This window comes from Acomys russatus, chromosome 20 (assembly GCF_903995435.1).
Source record: "Acomys russatus chromosome 20, mAcoRus1.1, whole genome shotgun sequence".
NCBI classification, from domain to species: domain Eukaryota; kingdom Metazoa; phylum Chordata; class Mammalia; order Rodentia; family Muridae; genus Acomys; species Acomys russatus.
In genome coordinates this window covers 63,669,573-63,692,869 of record NC_067156.1, presented here as the reverse complement: position 1 = coordinate 63,692,869, position 23,297 = coordinate 63,669,573, and the positions used below count along the sequence as shown (strand labels likewise).

The following is a 23,297-nucleotide window of genomic DNA, read 5'->3' as shown; positions in this document are numbered from 1 at the left end:
AAGTTAATTTCTTGGTTCTGATAAATGTTCTGTGACACGAAAGATGTGGTTATGTAACTGGATAATTAACAAGAGTAGTAGGCACAAAAAAGGTAGCTTGGAGCCAGGCCTGGTGGAGTACATCTTTAGCCCAATACTCAGAAGGCAGGTGGGTGGGTTCCTGTGAGTTCCAGGCTAGACCCTATCTTAAATAAAAAATAAAAAATAACTAGCTATTGGATAGATATAGGGTAAAGATGATGAAATTATGTTGCACACATGTTTGATAATATCACATTATTTTCTACAATCAATAATGCTAACAAAAATGTTATCAGTAAGGTGGGGCGGAGGTGATGGCACAAGCCTTTAATCCCGACATTTGGGAGGCAGAGGCAGGTGGATCTCTGAGTTTGAGGCCAGCCTGGCCTACAAAGTGAGTCCAGGACAGTCAAGGCTACACAGAGAAACCCTGTCTCAAAAAACCACAAAAAAGAAAAGAAAAATAAAAAACATGATGAGTAAATCATCTTTTAAAATTAACCTTTAAGTCAGGTGTGGTGGCACACACCTTTAATCCCAGCATCTCCAAAATTCTTCAGTCCACACTGGGAACAGTTGGGTAATAGATCTAAGTCAGCCAACAATGCAGATCTAACAAAAGGCATCCATCAAACTGCCAAAAACAATAAATAACAAAACATTCTATGAATCTCAATAAGAAAACAAATAAGGACACTTGATTAGTCAAGTGTGGTATTCTGCAGGCTGGAGGGAACAAGCAGGTTTCTCAAACTGAAGCTCAAAAAGAAAATTAAGAGGGCTGGAGAGAGGCAGCTCAGCTGTTGACGGCTAGGCTCACAATATAGGAAAATGAAGGAAATGATTACTAAAAAGAGATATTGGGACACCAGCTCCAGCTCCTCTCAGATGGTTACCTCCGTCCTGCCTGCCCACTCAGGCAAGCACCCAGAGAGCAGAGACTGTGTCGCAGACCTTCCATCCAAACCCCCAAGTCTTTTTTTTTTTTCAGTTTTTTTAACGCAATCTTAATTTTAAAAAGAGAATTTATTTGTAAATTCTGTCAACAAAACATTTGAAAAAAGAGAAATTAAGTAAACATCTAGTGAGCCGGGCATGGTGGCGCATGCGTTTAATCCCAGCACTCGGGAGGCAGAGGCAGGCAGATCGCTGTGAGTTCGAGGCCAGCCTGGTCTACAAAGTGAGTCCAGGATGGCCAAGGCTACACAGAGAAACCCTGTCTCGAAAAACCAAAAAAATAAAAAATAAAAAATAAATTTTCCCTTTTTTGATTTATGTATATGTATGTGTCTTGTCTGAATGTACAACCACATGCATGCAGTGCCCATGGAAGCCAGAGGTGAGTGCTGATTCCTGGAACCATAGTTACAAGAGAGTGTGAGCCTCCCAACATGGGTGCTGTGAATCAAACACAGGTCTTCTGCAAGAGCAGCAAGTGCTCCTAACTACTGGGCCAACTCTCCAGCCCAAAAGATACATCTTATACATAAAAAGAGCTAAGCAGATTAAAGAGAATCTGTTTGCCTTCGTTATTTACCTCAGGCCAAGTTTTATGTACATGAAGAAGCAATTTTAAAATCATCCAGGGCTGCGGCTCTATCTCAGTGGCAAAGCACTCACATTCAAGGAAGGACTTGGGTTCAATCCCCAGCACAACCAGAAGATATAAATTAAAAATCATCCAACAGAAAAAAAAATCTGGAAACAATACAGAAATGTACGTCAATAATGAATATAGAAGAACACACTTATCTAGAGACAAAAAGGCCAAAACCCCCACCATTCCTAACAGTCAGGCCGCACTGCTGGGTCTATGAGCCCTCACACAAACAGTTAGAGCCTTACACCTACCCACCTCTGGCCATCACTCAGTGACCACTCTCAGGGACAGCAAGCGGGGGTAAGAAATGTACCACCTGACAAGATAGTGGGCAGCTGGCCTATTGTCTATTTGTGTATTATCAAGCACAGTGTCACACAAGGACCGCAAGGCAAGCCACACAAATAACCATGGCACAGGCCAGGTCACTTCTTTTTATTATTTTAATGTTAATAATATTTATTTTATGTGTATGGGTGTTCTGCCTGTGCACTATGTACATGCCTGGTACTGCCGAGGGTGCCTACTCCCTTGGGGCTGGAGTTACAGACACTGTGAGCTGCCATGTGGGGCTGGGAATCAAACCCAGGTCCTCTGCAAGAGCAGCCAGTGCTATTAACTGCCGAGCCATCTCTCCAGCCCCCACATAACTTCTCTTAACTGATACTAATGCCCCCTGCTCCCTCTGAGGGGAGCAGCTGCCTCTTCCTGGGAATTTGCCTGTGTTTCTGTTCACAATTTATATTCTTTCTTAAAACTTTTACATCACTTCTGGTCTTGGAAACGTCTTGACTCCTGAACCTTGGCCTGTCATAGGAAAATGCCCTAGAGTGTTATGGTAAGGCAGAAAAGGGCAAAGCTAAATTAGAAGGACACACAAGCTGTCACCACAGTTCTCTCCTGGAGACGAAAGTCCGTGGTGTCCATTTCTGAGTATGCATGTGCACACTAACATGCACATACTTCTTTAAGCAATATAAAATAATCATGCACTAATGCTTGTTCTGAAACACAGGTGTGCAGTTTCTACTCTTGCCTTACAGTTCTCTGCATGCTCCATTAAGTGAACCTACAACTCCTTTCTCTCCTTAAGAGATAATGAGAGGGGCTGGAGAGATGGCTCAGCGGTTAAGAGCACCACCTGTTCTTCCTGGGGTCCTGAGTTCAATTCCCAGCAATCAAATGGTGGCTCAAAACCATCTATAATGTGATTTGATGCCCTCTTCTGCAGATAAAGCACTCACATACAATAAATAAATAAATATTTTTTTTAAAAGAGAGATAATGAGAGACGACGTCACGAATCACAGTGGCCCAGTTTTTATATTTTAGACAATGCTTGTTATTAGACTGTTTCAAAACCAATGTGGTTTATGAGCCAAGCATGTACTCCACGCCATGCACGTAGCACAATGCCCAGCGTGGAACAAATCCGGAGGAGGAGGGAGGGAAAGGTAGACACAGCAGCTCAAGTGTCAGACCCAAAGCTCTCTTTGGGAAAAAAGAACACCACACACAAAGAAGCCACACACACAGAGTATGTGGCATTTTACTATGAGCACTGTCCTGCGGCTGCTACCTTTTTCATGTTTCTCTTATGACTTGCCAGTCGGGCTTCCCTCACCCACAGCATTTGCTGACTTGGTCTCTCCCTCCCTCCTGCACTCTGCACTCAGCTTCTAGTTTCCACATTCCCCGTGCCAAGGGAGCTCAGCCCACCTCACTGATTGGCTCCTCCTCTTCCCAACCTCTTAGTAATGGAGGGTAGTTGGGCCTGACCACATCTTTTTTATTTATTAATCTATTATTAATGCTTACGTGTATGTCTATGGGGGAGGGCCACGTGACCCACAACACATGTGTGGAGGTCAGAAGACAACTTTCAGGAGATGGCTCTCTCTGACCTCCTTTCTTTGTGTTCCCAGATTTGACCTCGGGTCACTAAGCTTGCACACAAATGCCCTTACCAATTGAGCCATCCTACCAGCCTTCTTACTACCTTCTAAAGATATTAACCCCAAAATTAAACAAGTCAGCTCCTGGCTGAGTTCCATCCGTCTACTCTTTGTTTGTGTTGCTGTTGTTTCAGTGCTGGAGACCGAACCAGGGCTTTTCACATGTTGGGCAAATGCCCTGCAAATGCGCTTCATCCTCCGCCCACTGTGAGGGGCTGCGTGGTCCAGTCTGGCCTTCAGCTCTGGATCCTCCAGGTCTCTACCTCTGGCAAACATGTTAATTAGTGGCAAGTTTTCACCTCAGCCTCAGGCTATCTCCAGAAAACTAGATTCACATAGCCAACCCTGCACTGCATCTCCATGCTACTACCAAACTTCTTTTTCTTTCTTTTTTTTTTTTTTTTTTATGTTTTTCAAGACAGGATTTCTCTGTGTAGTCTTGGCTGTCCTGGTCTCGCTTTGTAGACCAGGCTAGCCTCAAACTCACAGAGATCCACCTGCCTCTGCCTCCCGAGTGCTGGGATTAAAGGCATGAGTCACCACGCCCGGCTTGTTTTTTGTGTTTGTTTGTTTGTTTGTTTGAGACAGGGTTTCTCTGTGTAGCCTCAGCTGTCCTGGACTCACTTTGTAGACCAGGATGACCTTGAATTCACAGATATCCGCCTGTCTTTACCCTCAAGAGTGCTGGGATTACATTCTTTGGCTCCCACCAACCCTAAGGCTGGGAGTGTCATCTGAGACCTGCAGCAGATTGCCCCCTTTACTGTAACCCAACAGCCTAATGTCCCATGGGTACTTTTAAAAAATGATTTGATTTATGACTTTCTTTGATTAATTATAAAACCTTACTGTAACTGTTAACACACCGGAACACAGTACTTTTAGGTAACTAAATCTGTGTTGCTAGACCTCAGTCACTTACACTGGGCTCCAGAATGCATCTCCTATTCCCTTTGAAATCTGAGCTGTTTTCACATTAATATCTTACAGTTTCCCCTGAACCGTAAATCAGAATCTGCCCTCCTCTGCTCAAGCCTGGACGTGAGTCTCACATCACAGGGTATGAAGTCCGCACGAGGGCCCGCTCTCTGAGCGCATCCTTCTTCTGCTCACTCACTGCACCCTAGCCACACTGCTGCACTGCAAGCTCAGGGACAGGGCAGGCAGTGGCCTTAGGGTCCGTCAACTGCTCAGTCTGTAACACCTTCACTTACAGGTCTCCTTATCCAGGCATGCTGGGGAACAATCGCCTTTAACCCCAGCACTCAGCGGGCAGATCTGAGTTCAAGGCCAGCCTGCTCTACACAGTGAATTTCAGTAAGTACAGCCACAGCTTCAGGGAGAGTTTGTCTCAGCAAACAAACAAACAAAAGAAAAGAAAACAAGCATCCTCCTAAATAAGGATTTCACTACCCATCTATTTGAAACTGCAGCCCACCCAAGCCTCTCACAAGGGTTCCACAACTCTTTGCATGATCTTCTTTTTCCACAGCGCCACCATCACTGTCCAACATAAATCTTAATTTCTATGCATGGTGTTCAGTTTGTCTTTTCCAGACTGTAAGAACCATTGAGGCCTGAGGGTTTCTCCTATACCCCAAATGCCTACAATCATTTTGAGGAAAACAGTAAGTAGGCATTATGTCTTCTATAATGACTGGATCTCAGGAGGCACAAAATGGCTAAATAATAGTATATAGCATTGCCGGGCGTGGTGGCGCACGCCTTTAATCCCAGCGCTTGGGAGGCAGAGGCAGGTGGATCGCTGTGAGTTCGAGGCCAGCCTGGTCTACAAAGTGAGTCCAGGACGGCCAAGGCTACACAGAGAGACCCTGTCTCGAAAAACCAAAAAAAAAAAAAAAAAAATAGTTTACAGCATTGTTCAACTTTATTCCAACAACAATGCATACCTAGAAGAAACAAAGGAAGAAATTGGTGGGAAGGGTTAAGCAGGAAACACCCTAATCCATCCTATGGGTTACTAGACATTCTTATTAGTTGTTAGAATTCACAACTTGATACAGAGACAGAGTCTCCTTACATAACAGCAAGCTAACCTAGAACCCTTTCTGTAGACCAGCTGGCCTTGAACTCACAATCCTCCAGTTGGTCGGCTGAGCACCACAATTATTGCATGTGTCATCACTCTGTCTTTCTACAAAACCTATTAAGTCTGCAGAGTAAATCCAAGTCCAAGAGTCTGTTCTTCTTAGCCTAAATTTACTAAGATACAGGAAGTTGAAGTCCAGATTCTCGGAGTTGAGGGGCCATGTTTACAAAGGATCATACTAAAAGAATAAAAGCATTATCTGGGCTTCATCTAAAGGACCCAGCAGTAAATAATAGATCCCTAACCACAACCTGTCATCCTGGAGTCACCTACTTAACACTCAGGAATGTAGGCCAGAAGCCACAGCAACCTAAACACAACAGCACGTGACACTCCACTTCCTGAACTCAGCCTTGGAATCTGTTCGTGGATCCACAAGCAGATGCTAACATATATCACTGTAAAGTTTCAGTGAGATAGGCCTTCACGACCATAGCCAAGCAACAGCCGGCATGAACAAGATGCATCTGCTTACGCTGAAACTGATCAATTTTCTTAGCCTGGCAAGGGGGAGGGTCTTGCTGCTGGTGTCATGGACATTTTCTGTTTGTTTTCCTGTACTAGTCTGAAGAAGAAAACTACTAAATTCTTGAGTGACAGCACTTGAAAATGTGCTCCAGTGCTGGCTCTAATTCTTTTTTTTTTTTTTTTTTGGTTTTTCGAGACAGGGTTTCTCTGTGTAGCCTTGGCCGTCCTGGACTCACTTTGTAGACCAGGCTGGCCTCGAACTCACAGTGATCCGCCTGCCTCTGCCTCCCGAGTGCTGGGACTAAAGGCGTGCGCCACCACGCCCGGCTCTGGCTCTAATTCTTTAATCCAACAATTTTATCAGGTGACTACAGGAGTTACGAAAGGCACTGGGAACAGGCGCTAACCTTCTCTCAGCGAGTTCCCAGTCTAAGGCAGTGGCTGGCAAAGTTACTACGAATGAGAAGATGGGACATAAAATGGGTGCACAGTGTAACTGACAGAGGGGGTAATGCAGGGCCACAAGGGGAAGCTCTGGGCGGGCATGGCTTAAACTGGAACACCAAAACCACGCAGCAGCAGGAGGAATAGAGACTGGAAGGGCAGAAGGCAGAGGGAACAGCATATGGAGCAGACTCTGAAGCTGAGAGGTACACAGAACACAGGTTCCTCTGCTTTTTAAATGGTCATATAACCCAAAGTAAATGATAAAAGGTGTGTTGAAAGTAATATTTGTAGACTGAGGCAGCAGGTACAAGTCCTGCCTGGGCCACAGAGTGAGGTCAGACCTGTCGCTATTTAAAAGAAGAAGAAGGGAAAAGAAAGAAAAAGAAAATTCTGACTCTGATGTGCCTAATTCCGTACCACCTTACAGAAAGGAATCCACACACTTCAGTTACACTCACATTTACATTAAAGTTCCTATAAATCACTGTTAAAACTGGTTCCTACACACACACCAAGTTATGCTTTGGTCTCAGTAACATCACCAATTCTGGGGAAGGACACTTCCTATACCATTAGTGCCACCTTCATAGCCCATTTCAGTTTATGTAAATTCTGGTTTGGATAAGGCAAAGTTATCAAGGTCTGGGAGCTAGGTGTGGTGGCAAGCCAGGTGTCTAGGAGTTCCAGGCCAACCTAGTGTGTATGATGAGTTCCATCCAGGCCAGGCAGGGCTACATAGTTAAAGCCCTATCTAAAACACAGATAAGAGTTATAGGTATAGGCTGAGCACGGTGGCTCATGCCTTTAATCCCAGCCCTTGGGAGGCAAAAGCCGATGAATCTCCGAGAGCGTTCAAGACCAGCCTGGTCTACAATCAAGCCCAGGACAGCTAGGGCTCCACAGAAAAACCCAGTCTCTAAAAACAGAGTTATGGATAGGTCTGGTCATCACCTTCGAGTAGAATTTAATTTGTTAGCCGCACCAAGTATATAAGAGCAAAGTGAAAAATCCAAAAACGCACCTAAAAACAAGTCAACTTAAAACCACCCTAAGGACATGCAGCAATCCAGAAAATCCAAACCCTTCCCTACTATGCGGGCTCTGCCCTGTGCCAATTTATGGGTATTCACGCCACACTATAAACAACCAGGCTCACGGGAAATAACACTGTCGCCATGAATTTTGAAAACGAAGAGGACTGACACATCACTGCTAGCCACAAACCATACCTCCCAAGCGAAGGACTTCCCTTCTCCGTGCACTTCCAGCGGCTGGGAATGTCCCCGTGTCACAGAGGATAAGATAGGAAGTCAAAGGTGCGACTAAGGAGAAAAAAAGCTGCTTCCGCGCATGAAGCCAGGCTTTGGTGTGGGAAGCCAAGAAAATGAGGAAAAGAGAAAAAGCCCGGCGAGGTCAGGGCAGGGGGTCGGCCAAGTGGCCCTGACAGCCGCCCGCCCCCACGGGACCCCACGGGACGCGCGGGGAGCAGAGGCCACGCGTGGGCGCGGCAGCATCCTCACCTTGCCTTTGGTCCGGCTGGCCTTGGCCTTGGCCCGGCGGGGCTTCACCGCCTCGGCCATACACTCCGCCTCGGCGACGTCGCCGTCTGTTTCTGTCAAACTCCTGCAATTCACGCAAGCAGCCAGTTCCGGCCTCCTGGCTGTCATGTGACAGAACCTCCACCACTTGGGCGTGGGAGGCGGCAACTGGAGCCTGTACGGGCTGCGACTTGGAACAAACTAGCCAGGACAACTAGCGCGGTGGAAGGCCCCGCCCACTCTCTCAGGCCCCGCCCCAGCTCTCGCCCCGCCTCCGGCCACGGCCTACGCTTCCGCCATTAGCCGCTAGGTGGCAATCGCAGCTCTCCTCTGCCTCCGCAGCTCTACAGAGAGGTGCTCAACCTGGACCATGAAGTGCCAGAAAAGGCCTAGGCAATCGGATTTTGATCACTAGATAAAATTCCAGTCAGCCTAAATCTACATTACGTTTCCAGAAAGAAACCTGATGTCCATCCATAGTGCACTCTAGTCCTTTTGTAAAAGGAGATGACATTTTGGGTATCGGGAAGATTAAATGGGTTAATTGTGAGAGGCACCTGGTATCAGCGAGCATCTCCATATTATTGTTACTATACAAATGCAGGCTACAAAAGGAATATATGCTCAGAAGAAGACAGACAAAATGGTTGAAACATGTAAGGCCGGAAAGCTAATCAGTGTACATTCCGCATACTGCTTCAATGGACCGTCCAGGTTTTTTTTTTTTTAGGTTTTTGTGGGGTTTTTTGGGGGGGTTGTTTTTTTGTTTTTGTTTTTGTTTTGTTTTGTTTTGGTTTTTGGTTTTTTGAGACAGGGTCTCTCTGTGTAGCCTTGGCTGCCCTGGACCCGTCCAGGTTTTTTAAAAAGAAAGAAGAAGTTGGCCTTACTGCCTTTTCACGGTCTTGATTTCTTTTTCTTTCTCTTAAATCATATACTTTGCTTTTATGTTTATTTGTAGGGTCTGTCAATGCTCCTGGAAGGCCAGCTCTTGGGCTTTTCTGGATTATCCCAAGGCCCTCCAAAGTAATAGCCCACACATAGTACAGAATACCTGATGAGTGGACTGAATGGTGTTTTGTTGAGGGGGGTAGGGGGGTAAACACTAACCATCCACTCTGTAGCCTACCCTAAAATGAAGTATCCAGGATTATAGTGTGAAAAATGGAAAAGGGCCAGAAATGATGGCCTATGCCTTTAATCCTAACAGAGACAGGCAGATCTCTGTGTTCCAGGACAGCCTGGTCTGCAGAGCAAGTTACAGGACAGCCAGGGCTACACAGAGAAACCCTGTCTCAAAAAAGTGAGGGTAGGAATGAAGGAAAGGACTTCAGAAGTTAATTTGTATGGTGTCTTTTTCCTTCTCTTCTTCTTCTTCTTCTTCTTCTTCTTCTTCTTCTTCTTCTTCTTCTTCTTCTTCTTCTCCTTCTTCTTCTCCTCCTTCTTCTTTTTCTTTCTTTCTTTGTTTTGTTTGGTTTTCTTTTTTGGTTTTTTAAGACAGGGTTTCTCTGTGTAACCTTGGCTGTTCTGGAACTCACTCTGCAAATCAGACTGGCCTTGAACTCAGAGATCTGCCTGCCTCTGCCTCCCAAGTGAAACTGATGTGCAATCAGACTAATTGCAGCTAAAATTCTTTCAGTATCTCAAGATAATTGGCATGTACACCAAAAGTATCCAGTTTACATATTTATCAGGCTTGCACGTGTGTGATCTCCTCCATTAACAGACTTTTGTTTCCATAGGAAGAAAAACACACAAAGTATCCTTTTTCTAATATTCCCCTTTTCACAATCTTCTCCACTGAAAAAGCAAGCTAGTTAGGTCATTGAATTAGTTGTTTACATCCTCAAAGCAACAAATGTGGGGCAGACACAGCAAGCACCTCTCTCTCTCAATATACCCTAGGCTGGCCTCACACTCACTATGCAGCAAAGAAAGACCATGAACTTCTGATCCCCCTGCCTCCACACCCAAATGCTGAGATAGGCGTATATCACCAAGCTGATGGAGGGGATCAAAGCCAGGGCTTCTTGTGTACTAGGCAAACATGCTCCCAACAGAGCTACATGCCTGGCTCCCTCTATCCCTGCCCCACACTGCGCTCTCTCTCTCTCTCTCTCTCTCTCTCTCTCTCTCTCTCTCTCTCTCTCTCTCTCTCTCTCTCTCTCTCTCTCTCTCTCTCTCTCTCTCTCTCTCCTCCTCCTCCTCCTTCTTCTTCTTTCTCTCTCTCTCTCTCTCTCTCTCCCCCCCCCCAACCAGGATTTCATGAAGCCCAGTCTGACTTTTAACTACTGATCCTTCTGACTCAACCTCCCAAATGCTGGGATTACAAGCATGGACCACAACACTCAGCTAGCACTTACACTTATAAGTGTACAGTACCCCACAACAACAACTCTGCCTCAGAGCCCATTTTGACCACATGTAGGGCAGCTTGGGTGTGTCAGGAAAATAAGGCAAACCAAGACCAAGCCTTGACTGATGACGTTAGGAGTTGGCATATAAATACAACTATAAGCCAAAATGTGTCCCTCCCCAAACTCTTATGTTGAAGTTCAAACCCCCAGGACCTCAGAATGAGACTTTGCTTTGAGGTAGGATCTTTAGGGAGGTGACTGAGATAAAAATGAGACGCTAGCGCATGATGGCACACACCTTTGATCCCAGCACTCAGGAGGAAGAGGTAGGTGGATCACTGTGAGTTCGAGGGCAGCCTGGTCTACAAAGCGAGTCCAGGACAGCCAAGACTACACAGAGAAACCCTGTCTTGAAAATGAGATCCTAAGTATCAATCTTCAGTGCAACTGTTGTCCTTGAAGGAGGAGGGATGAGGAGACAGAGACAGAGACAAAGAAGCACAGAAGGAAAACAGTAGGAAGAGAACAGAGAAAGGATGGCCTCTACAGTTCAAGGAGAAAGGCCCACAACACACCCTTCCATGATAGTCCTCAGACTGAGCCAGTCTACACCTTGATTGCTTATGGCAAGCCCTAGAATTGTGACAGTAAATCTCTTTTATTTTATTTAAGTCACCTAGCTTATAATACTTCCAAGTTCCAACTTTCTTTTTTTTTTTTTTTTTTTTTTTTTTACCTCCCACCCTGAGACAAGGTCTCTCTATGTTAGCCTTGGCTATCCTGGACTCACTTTGTAGACCTCAAACTCACAGCAATCCCGCCTGCCTCTACCTCCCGAGTGCTGGGATTAAAGGCGTGCACCACCATGCCAGGCTCCCAACTTTCTAATACAAGCGCCCAGCACTATCATCCTTTGGTCAGACTAGCTCATGTCTGTGCTTTGTGCTGCTTTCCAATTTCCTCCAGGAAAAGTAAAGCCCAGGATCCCACAACATCATCTTAATATCACACTTCCAAAGGGGTTTGTGCACCTGTCTGTCTGTCTGTCTGTGTATCTGCCTGTGTATCTGTGTGGCACATATCTGTGCACAGAGCTCAGAGGACAGGTTTCCCCCCCTACCACAGGTTCCAAGGGTCGAACTCAGGTCCTCGGACTGGCTTGGCAAACACCTTTCTGGACGGAAGCATCTCACCAGCCCTTAGAAGCACATTCTTTACCCGTTTCCCTCTTGTGCCGACCTCACTTCCTCTCCCACTGCTGGGTCATGTGCTCACTTCCTACCCACACTATGTGACCTCAGATTCTTCTCTCAGGATCTCCTTCTAGGTGACTCCAAGCTAAGACAGCTGACACCAGAAACGGTACTTGCAAGTGTTCAGAATCCTGTTGATGCTCCCATGCAGCCAGAAGCCAAGGTTCTCTCTCGCTGGAGGAGAACAGTGATGGTGTCGGAGTTGCAGCCTTACCCCTGAGGCCTCTCCTGTATCGTCAGGGAGGAATTCAGGTAAAAAGAGCTCGTGTGACGACGTCACTAGCATTAAAGAAGAATGCAGGGCAAGCATAAAGCTAAGGGCGACAGCGTAAGCAGGATTGCCAGCTGCTCTTGCACCACTGAGGGAAATCACAAGCTCCACACCCAGCGAATGCTGGAGGAGCCAGAAAGCCGCTGTGGCAGCATTTAAGAAGATGAACAAAAACCAACAAAGATATACATTTTGTGTAAAAAAAAAAAAAAAAAAAAAAAAAAAAAGCGTAGAGTAAATATGAATATGAAAAGAAATGATGTCACTTCTACACTGCGTTAGCTTTCTTCAGGCCCCATGAGTCCTCAGTCAGGCCAGCACATGAGCAATCCACCATGCAATGTAAATGGAGCAGTCTGCCTGTGCACCGTGGTGGCACTTGCCTGTAAGTCTCAGCACTCCAGAGGCAGAGGTGGGAGGATCCTGTGTTCAAGGTCAGCCTCAATTTGTTTCAAAGACAGCAGGTGGTGGGCGAGGCGCAGGTCTGTTATTTCAACACCGCGAGGCAAACACATCATTGCCTTCCTCTATTCACCTCATGGTTGTCGTCTCCCAGAAGATCCCTTCAACCTGGCTGACAGAGAAGTGTGGCATGCTGCCACACACTCCATACTCAAGAGTAATTGAAACAGGGATGGAGTGAACCAAGCAGGCACTGTGTCAGTCAGTCCAGCTGGTCGCCAACACACTGTGAGGGGAGACCCAGCCCAGGGTGAATGACGCATGGGCTGGTGAACTGGACCCGGAAGAAACTTTGAAGCAGAGAACTAGGGAAGAAGTGAGTGGGTGGGCTTATGCAAATTAGCAACAACAACAAAAACCACGCAACTATTTGTATCTCTTACTAGTGCCTGTAAGGGAGTTGCCACCGCTAAAGCCAGGGGATGCAGAACTGCATGAATGGGGTAACTCCTCCAGTGGACTGCGCTGGACTCTGTCATTGGCCACTCCAATGCTTCCTTGAACCCATGAACAGAAGGGTCATGGCTAGAGAAATGAGACTCCCATGTGGTCTATGATACTGCCGAGCACCTGGGCTGAGGCTGAACTGTAAATGTGTCACCATCCCTCCAAAAGACCAACCAGTGAACTGAACCCACCAAATCTCTCCCACCCCGGAAATAGCAATGGCTTCTCCCTGATAGACTCCAAGAAAGGGTTTTGCCCTTTAGTCTACAGCGTCTGGCCAATTTACAGAGTGCCTGACCTGTCATGTGAAATTCCATTTAACATTGCCTTAGACTAGTGTTTCTCAATTGATTTTCTTTATCACTCTTTTAGACACTTCCCTTACTGCCACTCTCATGAAGTGTTAACACGGCGGGTATACAGTATCTTTAATTAGATGCTATGACAGTGCTTTAGACCTATGAGAGAAGAGGGAGAGACTGGGGACTCGAGAGGTAGCTCAGTGGGTAAAGCACTTGCCATACAAGTTCAGATCCCTGAAACTCACATAAAACCTAAGGCTCAGCAAGGCGTGGTGGCACATGCCGTTAATCCCAGCATTTGGGAGGCAGAGGCAGGCAGATCGCTGTGAGTTCGAAGCCAGCCTGGTCTACAAAGTGAGTCCAGGACAGCCAGGGCTACACAGAGAAACCCTGTCTTGGGGGAGGGGGGAGCCTAAGGCTCATCTATAAACCCAGGGCTTCTATAATGTGGGACACGAGGAAAAGAAAATCCCCCAAAGCTCCAAGACCAGACAGGCTGCTATACACAGGAGCAAGGAACAGAGGACTCCATATCAAATGAGGCAGAAGGCAATGAGCAACACCCAGGTAGTCCTCTGACATTCACACATGCACAGTACTGGGACCCTGAAGTCACTGGACACACACACACACACACACACACACACACACACACACACACCACAGAACAGACACACACACCAGATACACACACCATGCACACAGAGGAGGGAGTATGTAAAGCTCAAAGGAGATGTATGTTTAACACAAGAAAACAAATTAAACGCCAAATCATCAGGAACTTTTATTTTACTTCATGTCAAGCAGAAACAAAGCAATAAAATTAATATTATTTTATAATCATGAAACACACTTATATCAGTTATGCTGGTAGACAGAAACCATAAATCACTGAAGACTAACAATAAATAATATACTTAAAAACAGAATGTCCTGTGTGCAGCAGACAGTCTCCTGAGGCTGTGCAGTTTGGGGAAGTCAATGGAGCTTTGCAAACCTGAGTTTCTTAAAAGGATGCCCAACTTATGCAAATTTCCTGTCATGCCAAGAAGCTGCCACGGCCGGGAGCATCTTGTATTAAGAGGGGACATAATCTACCTTTTTGTGGGTGCAGGGGTTGAGGTGGCTTCTGACCATGTACCCAGGCTGGTCTCAAACTCACGACCTTCCTGTCTCAGGCTCTAGCATGCTGGGATTGCAGGTAGTCACCACCATGCTGGCTTTCAGTCTTATTTTAATCAGTTGGTCCTGGGAAAGCCACAGCACAGAGGACAGGAACATGCTTGTCCTCTGCAGTGACACAGACATGTACAGCCAAATGAGAACCAGGCCAGGGACTTTGTCACAACTAAAGTGTCCACTGCCTCGGGTGTAAATGCCATGTAAATAGCATAGTCTCCCTGCCGTATGTGGGTGAAAAAGGGAGAAACATATATTTATAAAGGAGCAAGAAAGCCTCTTTAACTGTCTCAAAGCACAGCAGAGGATTCTCTGTAAAGACCTGAGACTGAAGATGGGTTTTGAGGCTCTCAATTCTTTTGAAGAATAGTTAAAATAACACATTTCTTTGAATCTTTTTTTTCCAACTTTACTTCCTCAGAACCAAATGAGGTTGGCCATCTATCGGCTGCCACAACTTAATTGGCAACTCCTCATCATACCTTCCTAAATACAGATAAGTACATATTTCACATCCATGGCCTCATAGATTAAATATGCTCTGCGCTGTGGCTCATTCAATACACAGCATTTTTTACAAAAATAATTCTGACATTTAAATCCTAGTAATTTTACTAGCTGAAAAAACGTTGGCCAAATGCCTTTTTAAAGTGTGTGTGTGTGTGTGTGTGTGTGTGTGTGTGTGTGTTATGTCAATCATACCTATGTGCATGCTATAGCACATGTGTGGAGGCCAGAGGCCAACTCCACAGTGCGTTGCCCCCTTACACCCTTATGTGGGTCCCAGTGATGGAGCTCACGTCCTCAGGTTCGCACAGGCACCTTTACTCCCTGATCCAGCCTGATAGTCCCTTCTTTAACCTGAACACCAGCGTGGCAGCCTCACAAAGGGCTAGAAGTACAGTACTGTGCAACAAACTTGCACTCTGGGTCTGGCTCTGTCTCTCACTGCTGTCAGAATTGTAAGGAAACTGACCTCCCACCGCTGGGTCTTGCTTCCCCACGTGTAAAACGAGCAGGTGTAGTCGGACGCTTCTAAGTCTTCCAGCCAAAAACAAAGGCAATTTTAAGCATTGCACCACTGACAGAGGGCGCCGCTGTTTCTGTGTTCTTACTTCCTGTAGCCCAAGGAAGGTGGCACCATCCTCTGCAGGCCTGCTCAAGCCAACACTCAGAATCCAGAGCGGCCTTACTTCCCCAACAGGAAACAACACTCATAACCTTAGTAACTAGCGAGGAAATAATAACTCTTCCTTCTGGGGCAGTATGTAAACTCTCTGAGAAGAAAAACAACAAAAACAAAACAGACCTCTGCAGAATTCTACTTGGCTCGGTTGAGTCGAATGTCTACTATAAATTTAAAATATAAAAAAAAAAAAAAATTTTTTTTTTTCCAACAAGGGTTCACACCGAAGTCTTCACGATTGACACCATTTGGTTATGGGTTGTGCTGCTCTCGGGCCTCTCATCATGTCACAGAAGCAGTAGCTGGGGAAAGAAAATAGCAAGGACATTTCATCCAAACGGCCTGTTCATGCCAGTTTAGGAGTCAAGGGAAACAATGAGGAGAGAGCCACAGTCACCACCGAAGCTCTTCCTGGTAACAACACGTGCACTGATATTTTTGATTCACATGCTTTTAATTCAAAAATCATAATCTGTATTTATTAAGCATGCTAAAATTAAAAACAGGAATAATAGCTGGGTGGTGGTGGTACATGCCTTTAATCCCAGCATTTGGGGAGGCAGAGGTAGACAGACCTCTGTGGATTAGAGGCCAGCCTGGTCTACAATGCAAGTCCAAGACAGCCAAGACTAGACAGAGAAACCCTGTCTTGGAAAAAAGAGAGAGAGAGAAAGCTAAATTCAGTTCTCAATACCATCTCAGGCAGCTCAGAGCCGCCTGCATAACTCCAGCTTCTAGGGCTCCATCACCATCTCCTGGACTCCGCAGGAGGGAGGGAGGGTGGGAGCTTGTACAATTCTCTGAAATTCAATCAATCATACACGAATATACCGAGCCCCTGTTCACTGAGCTGGTGCACTCATTAAAATTATACAGTTTGAGAGAGACTACTCATTAAATATGTAGGCATTAGCATCTTGCATTCACACATCAGATTCCTGGACTTAGGGAACTAGAGATCTGTATCAAATGCTAGTCTTAAACCTGTAGCACATGTGCTTTATGCAGCTGTGAGCAGGAAACAAAGAGGTAATGTGTACATTATATATAAATATATATGTACCTATACACACATATATTACTATTCAGTTCCTGGGGCTGCCAATGCTCTGTCCCTCAGCCATCACTGGCACTATGGTCCAGAGAGTAGATCTGCCTGATAAGTGATTCACTTACCATGTCCCTGCCTTGCCTCTAATCAGAGCTCTGAAAAAGAGGCAGCCTTATGAAGAAGAAATCAGGATACATGGTAAAGACTACAATTTATATAATATTACATTTATACCTAGCTAGAGAATGAAAAAATGTATACCTTCACTTTCCATCTCTTTTATAGCAAAGTTACATCTTAAACATATTGATGAAGCAATTTAAGGTAATACATTTAGTAGAAAATGACACCCCCTAGTTATTCTATTTGAGACAACTTGGCTCCTGTCCTGGGTAGCTAATTGGGGATAAGCCGGCAATGGTTTGGGGGTCTGCAGCAAGGTTTGGTATGCTAACCTCCTGGTGCTTTTCGGTGGGAAGAACGCTAGACTAACAAATTGCCAGAGGGCACTGAGAAATCCTGTTTTGCTTCATAATAACTGACAGTAAATGTCATCAACACCAGGAAGCGCAGAAGTGACTTTTCCAGGTCTGCCAAGACTTCCTGCATCCATCCACTTACTCTCCCTGTTGATCCCAGAAGCACTTGAGAGCAAAAATGCAAATGGCCCAACTCTTCAATAGAGTTTTTATCAAAGAAGTAAGACTGTTTCATGATGAACAAATGAGTAGGTAAGACCAACCAGGAATGAAAATATTTACTTGGGAACAGATTCCCCCTTTTTCTTCCTGATATAATCCCTATACAATTACATGCCAGGCTCAGCCCAGCTGGGCAAGACGTACAACATACAAGCAGTTTCATCTTTTGTCTTTCATTTTTTGGCTTCTGAAGTATTTTTCACAATCGGAAAGTGCACCAAGTGGCCGAGTGCCTGGAGAACCAGCCACCGTGTGGTCCTCTTTGTGGCTGCGGTTGGTTAGGAGTTTTGAGTTCTCCCCCAGGAATCCTTGTGATTTCTTGTCGAGATTACAACCTGGTACAGATGACTCCCATGATCCCCTTCTGTGTTTGGTGCCTGTGGTACCATTTACACAGTTTCCACTGATTTCAAGGAATAAAAGACTGATGACCCTGTGTTTTGCTTCTGAAGATGCTGAAATGGAGGTGTGTGACAGCTACAAAAAGGGCTAAGCAAATAAAGTTATAAAATAATGAAAAAATGATGGAGAAATGCCCTTATTCCAACAGGCTTCCAGTCAGCCTGCCAGTTGTAATGGAGCCCGAAGGGATGCTGTGCCCCACCAGGATGTGGTCCTGGCTTCTTGGTAATGGAGATCTGAAATGCAAACCACCCAGGGAGCAAGGGCTTACAGGAAGATTAAAGACTCTTACCGCCACTCCTGTTACTGATAGAGCAAACTGTAGTCTTCAACCAAAGAATAATCAGGGTCATCTGCAAAGGGAAGAACATGGGACAGAATTAAGCTAACCATTTTTCTTGATAAGACTTCAGCCTCGTGGTTCTCAGCCTGTGGACTGCAACCCCCTCAGGGGCCACATATCAGATAGTTACATTACAATTCATGACAGTAGCAAAATTACAGTTATGAAGTAGCAACAAAAATAATGTTATGGTTGGGAGGGGGTCCATCACAACATGAGGAGCTGCATTAAAGGTCGAAGCGTTAGGAAGGTTGAGAACCACTGCCTTAACCCTTTTCAAGCAAAAGCATTCCACCTCAAGATTCAGGCAACTTGCCTTTCTATAACGACTAAACACATCAAAATACAAAATATGGGCACCAAAGTCTATGTTGGTAGTCATGACTACAAATCAGAGAACATTCTAGAAATCAGTATTTGGACTTCTTTGCCTTTTTTTGTTCATGTCCAACATTAGCATCCCCAGTAAAGTCATCATCAAAAAATGTACAAAAATGAAGTCGTACACTCTTAAGTGGTAATTATAAGGAAACAAGAAATAAAATAACAAATATTACTTAAATATATTTTTTCAACCACTATTTTTTTTAATCTTTAATATTTATTCATTGTGTGTGTCTATGTTCGAGTGCTCAGCACACATATGGGAGGTCACCGGTGAGAGTTGTTTCTCTCCTTCCAGCATGCGGGTTCTAGGCATTGAACTCAGGCTGCCAGACCTGATGGCAAGCACCTTTACCCGCTGAACCATCTTGCTGCCCTAGAGTTTTTAACACTCATTATAGGTTTACTGAGATGCCAAATCAACCTAGGCCGACTCCTGCCTCATTCCCCTCTGAGCAGAGTCACTCAGTTTCTGCCTGCAGTGGTAAGTCTGTGAGCACCTGCGATGCATCGAATACTACGCTATGGGCTGGAAATGACAGGAGAAGGCCAAAAGCTCCTCTTCAAAGGTGTTGTAAGTAACCAAGGAACACAACTGACAAAAAAACTTTGCTATGTGTGGCTCTCTCTGAGGTACGCAGAGGAAAAAGGAGATCATGTGACCGGCAAACAATTGCTTCTGAGGCAGTGCTAAAATTAAAGGCTGGAAAGTGAGACCCTGTCTCAAAAAGAAAAGTCTTGTAGTAAATATTCAAATATAGGTGCACTCTCTTAGCAACTGGATCCTATTGGGCATGTCCAACCTGCCACCAATGGGCCACATACAGCCCAAGATAGCTATGAATGTGGCCCAACACAGACTCAAAACATACTCAAAACACTGAGGCTTTTTTTGTTTGCTTGTTTGTTTTGGTAATTCGACTGTAATATCCTCAAGCATAAATTCTTTAGATGACAGAGCCATGTCCCAGTGTCAACAAGTCAGACTTGTCTGGTTCTTAGTTTCATAATCTAGCCAGTCAATCTTTAAGAACACCTGACTAATCATTCCAAGAGGCTCTTCCTGGTGGCATACCTGGTAAACGTTTAGGAGCTGGGAGAGGTCCTCTCCTGTAAGATATGAAGATCAGTCTTATTATTTTTATAACGTTCTACTTCATGCTACAAACATAGCATACTGCAATCAGCTGGCTTCCAGCCTAGAGAGTCAAGGAGGCTCAGATGAGGCAAAGGATTTGCAGCTCTGACTCGAAGCAACCCAAAGGGCAGGCACATAGGATGCGCAGCCAGGATGCAGGGCTCTACCCAGGCGCTGCTGGTGGCATTTCACCTCAGTTGGTGGAACAAGACTGACTGATCTCCTGGAGTGCTGGAATCTTTGTGCGTACAGTGAGAAACAGCTCCCACCTCTCTGTGAGAATTAAGTCAGCTAATTCATACTAACTATTCTGGACGGTCCTTATGATAGGCAGTACACACTGTTTCCTCCCAAACACTCTCCACTATCCCTAACACGAGATGGAAAGTAGATGAGATCCTCCCCACCCCCCACCCCCACCATTGGCTTTGGGTGAAATAGAAGTTTCTTTCCCCCCTCCAAGCCCTTTACATCAGGAGCAGCACATTTTCCATGCAATGGGCCCAATAGAAGTGGCTTAGACCTGCGGGCCACAGCATCTCTGGTGTACCTCCACACAGGTCTAGTGGGAAACAGCCAGACAAAAAGCATGATCCACCCGCTCCAATGAATTTGAATTTCATATCATTTTCACATCATTAAAGGGTATCCTTCTGATGTTTTTCCAAGCATTTAAAAATATAAGCCAGGGCTGGGGGGAAGGGTCAGAGGTTAAGAATACTTGCTACTCTTCCAGGAAATCCACACCGGGAAGCTCACAACTGTGGGAAGGACTGTAAACTTTGTCACAGGTGAAAGCAGTCTTGCCGGGCTTTGCCCTTGGACACACCACGGATACTCCCTGAGATTAACCTTGAGATAGACTAGGTAGAGCCATCCTGGGCCTAGAATTCAGGAAGCAGACCTGGGGACTCCACCTGGACTATTGTGTTTCTAATCGACCCTCAATGGGAGAGGGAGATCGCCCCTTGCATGTGACCAACAGGCAGGTCTGAGCACACTTGGATCGGAAAAAAGATCAGCCAACAGGCCAGACCAGAGACACCTAGGGACCCGTCCCATGGAACAGATACCGGAAGGTTCACTCTTTTTTCTCTTTAACCTTTTTTCCCTCTTGTGTAAGCTAGTCGGGTTGTATAATAAAGTTTAATTGTTAAGAAGCAGAGCCAACACACAACCACCTATAACTCCAGTTCCAGGGAATCTGATGCCCTCTTGTGGCCTCCATGGATATTCACATATATACAGCATGCAACAACATAGACAAACTCACATACACATAAATAAAAATAAATTTTAAAAAATGTAAGCTAAGTGTAATGGCTCATGCCTGTAACCTTAGCACTCAAGTACTTGGGTAGAAAGATCTCTGTGAGTTTAAGGCTAGCCTGGGCTACAGAGTGAGACCCTGTCTCAAATAAACAGAGAGACAGAGACAGAGAGAAAAAGAGAAAGACAGACAGACAGACAGAGACAGAGTCTCAGACACAGAGACACAGGGAGAGAAGAGATCAGATATGACTTTTTTGTGGGGCATAGCTTGCTTAGTCTTGTTTTCTACCAGCTATAGGACGGTATAGAATTCATAAAAGAGTAAAAATGTTGTATCAAGTACACTATAGTACCCCAAACACCACAACAAATAAAAGCTATATAATATTTGTTCTAAAAATGCTATTTCAAAAAACTTAAGTTTCCACCGGGTATGGCGGCCCATGCCTTTAATCCCAATACTTGGGGGCCAGAGGGATCTTTGTGAGTTTGAGGCTAGCCTGGTCTACAGAGTGAGTTTCAGGACAGTCAGGTGCCTACACAAAGAAAAACTTGTTTCAGAAAATAACAACAACAACAACTAAGTTTCCTTACTAGGTAAAATACACAAATTTTGTCAATTAAAAATGAAACGTAATGTCTTAGATCATTAATAATATAAACACTCATGAAAATTTTTTTTTCACATAAAATGCTTTTAGTCACAAAGGCTTATTACCTTGCTAGATTGGGCCCTGGAGTCTTTCCTGGTGGAGCTGCATTCCGCTGATGAGAGTAGAAATTCTCGTACATGATGGGTGCTACAATTGTTGAGATATAAGACATCGGGAACAGATAAGAGCTGGAGCTGCTGCACAGGTGGTAGAGGGCTTGCCCAGCATGCACAAAGGCCTGGGTTCACCACCCAGCACTACGCTAGACAGGCCTGGGTGCACACGCCCTTTCCAGTGCTACGCTAGACAGGCCTGGGTGCATGCGCCCGTCCCTCGGTACTTAGGAGGTGGTGGCAAAAAGATCTAGAACTCAACATCATCCTCAGCTGTACAGCTGTACAGCAAGTTTAAGGCTAGCCTAGTATACGTCTCAGAAACAAAGAAGTAGAGAGACCTAGAAGGGCCCACAAGAGCCTGTGTATGACTGTCTCCAGCTAATGGAAGGTGACAGACCATTTAAGGAGCATAACCCAAGCTGAGCACAGTGGCGCATACCTGTGATCCCAGCACGTGGGAAGCAGAGGCAGGCAGATCTCTGTGAGTTCGAGTTCAAGGCCAGCCTGGTCTACAGAATGAGTCCAGGACAGCCAAGGCAATAAAAACAAAAAAAAAAACAAAAACAAAAAAAACAAAAAACCCTGTCTCAGGAAAAGAAAAGTTTACTAAAAACATTTACACGTTTAAAAAAATCTTTAAAAACATAATAAAAAGAGAAATAAAGTGGAGCAAGAAAACTGAGGTGTTTTGTTTTGAGTTTGGGTTTTGTGTTTTGTTTTTTTGAGACAGGGTTTCTCTATGTAGCCTTGACTATCCTGGACTTGCTTTTGTAGACCAGGCTGGCCTTGAACTCACAGCAATCAAACTGCCTCTGCCTCCCAAGTGCTGGGATTAAAGGCGTGCACCACCACTGCCCAACAGAAACTGAGTTTTTAAGGCCAGTCTGGTCTACACAGGCAGTTCCAGACAGGCAAGACTACCCAGAAAAACCTTGTATAACCCAGTATGAACACACCAGGAAAGGTCAGTGGAGGCATGCTCTGGTCTCTCCCCCTTTCACATCCTAGCTGTAAGATGAACAGTCTGCTCTGCCACTCTCTACCATAGTGTGCTGCCTTGCTACAGCCTCGAAAGCAATGGCATCAGTGACTGGACTGAAGCCTCAAAAACTGTGGCCAAGATAAACCCTTCTCTTGTCGGCCAATTTACATCAGGTATTTGTTACAGCAGCAAATGCTGAGTAGCACAGAAAGTGTCCTCTGTGACTTATGACAAGAAAGAGCAATACTGTTGCTTATCGGCCCTGCCCACTGTGCGACCCAGCTCACCTGGTGGAGTCTGCCCAGTTTTACGCTGGTTCACAAAGTACTGGATATCCTTCTCAATGCTGCACATTTCTAAACTCTTACGGACTTGTTCATACATCTGATAAAAACAAGATAAGGCATTATGTAGAAGTTTACTGGTGATAGCTACGGCACCACTCTATATAAAAGGAACTTTCGTGAGCAACTGGCTCTTTTGCAACTTTTGTGTTGAAAGCAGAAAACACCCCCAAGTTCAAGACTCATAAGGGATCCTTCTTAGTGAATTTATGCTATTACCTTTTTTAAATTAAAAAAAAGAAAAATTAAGATACAAGGAAATGGTTTTTTTCTGGCCAGACCAAAACTCTGGTTACCTTTTCTTTTTAAGTATTGATG

General features: G+C 45.1%; 2 protein-coding genes across 2 annotated transcripts in view; both read right to left on the bottom strand.

Annotated features, from left to right (window-relative positions):
- Epg5 (ectopic P-granules 5 autophagy tethering factor) overlaps positions 1-8,318 on the bottom strand; it is a 95,896-nt gene extending 87,578 nt beyond the window's left edge. Inside the window, exon 1 of the mRNA XM_051163706.1 lies at positions 8,122-8,318. Coding sequence (XP_051019663.1) covers positions 8,122-8,268 — 147 coding nt within the window. The 5' untranslated portion in view covers positions 8,269-8,318. The remainder of the gene's footprint in view (positions 1-8,121) is intronic.
- Positions 8,319-15,522: 7,204 nt separating this feature from the next.
- Pstpip2 (proline-serine-threonine phosphatase interacting protein 2) overlaps positions 15,523-23,297 on the bottom strand; it is a 78,725-nt gene continuing 70,950 nt past the window's right edge. Inside the window, exons 11-15 of the mRNA XM_051163705.1 lie at positions 22,923-23,019; positions 21,603-21,684; positions 19,550-19,584; positions 18,040-18,100; positions 15,523-15,895 (exon numbers count right to left, since the gene is read on the bottom strand). Of these exons, the coding sequence (XP_051019662.1) occupies positions 18,051-18,100; positions 19,550-19,584; positions 21,603-21,684; positions 22,923-23,019 (264 nt within the window). The 3' untranslated portion in view covers positions 15,523-15,895; positions 18,040-18,050. The remainder of the gene's footprint in view (positions 15,896-18,039; positions 18,101-19,549; positions 19,585-21,602; positions 21,685-22,922; positions 23,020-23,297) is intronic.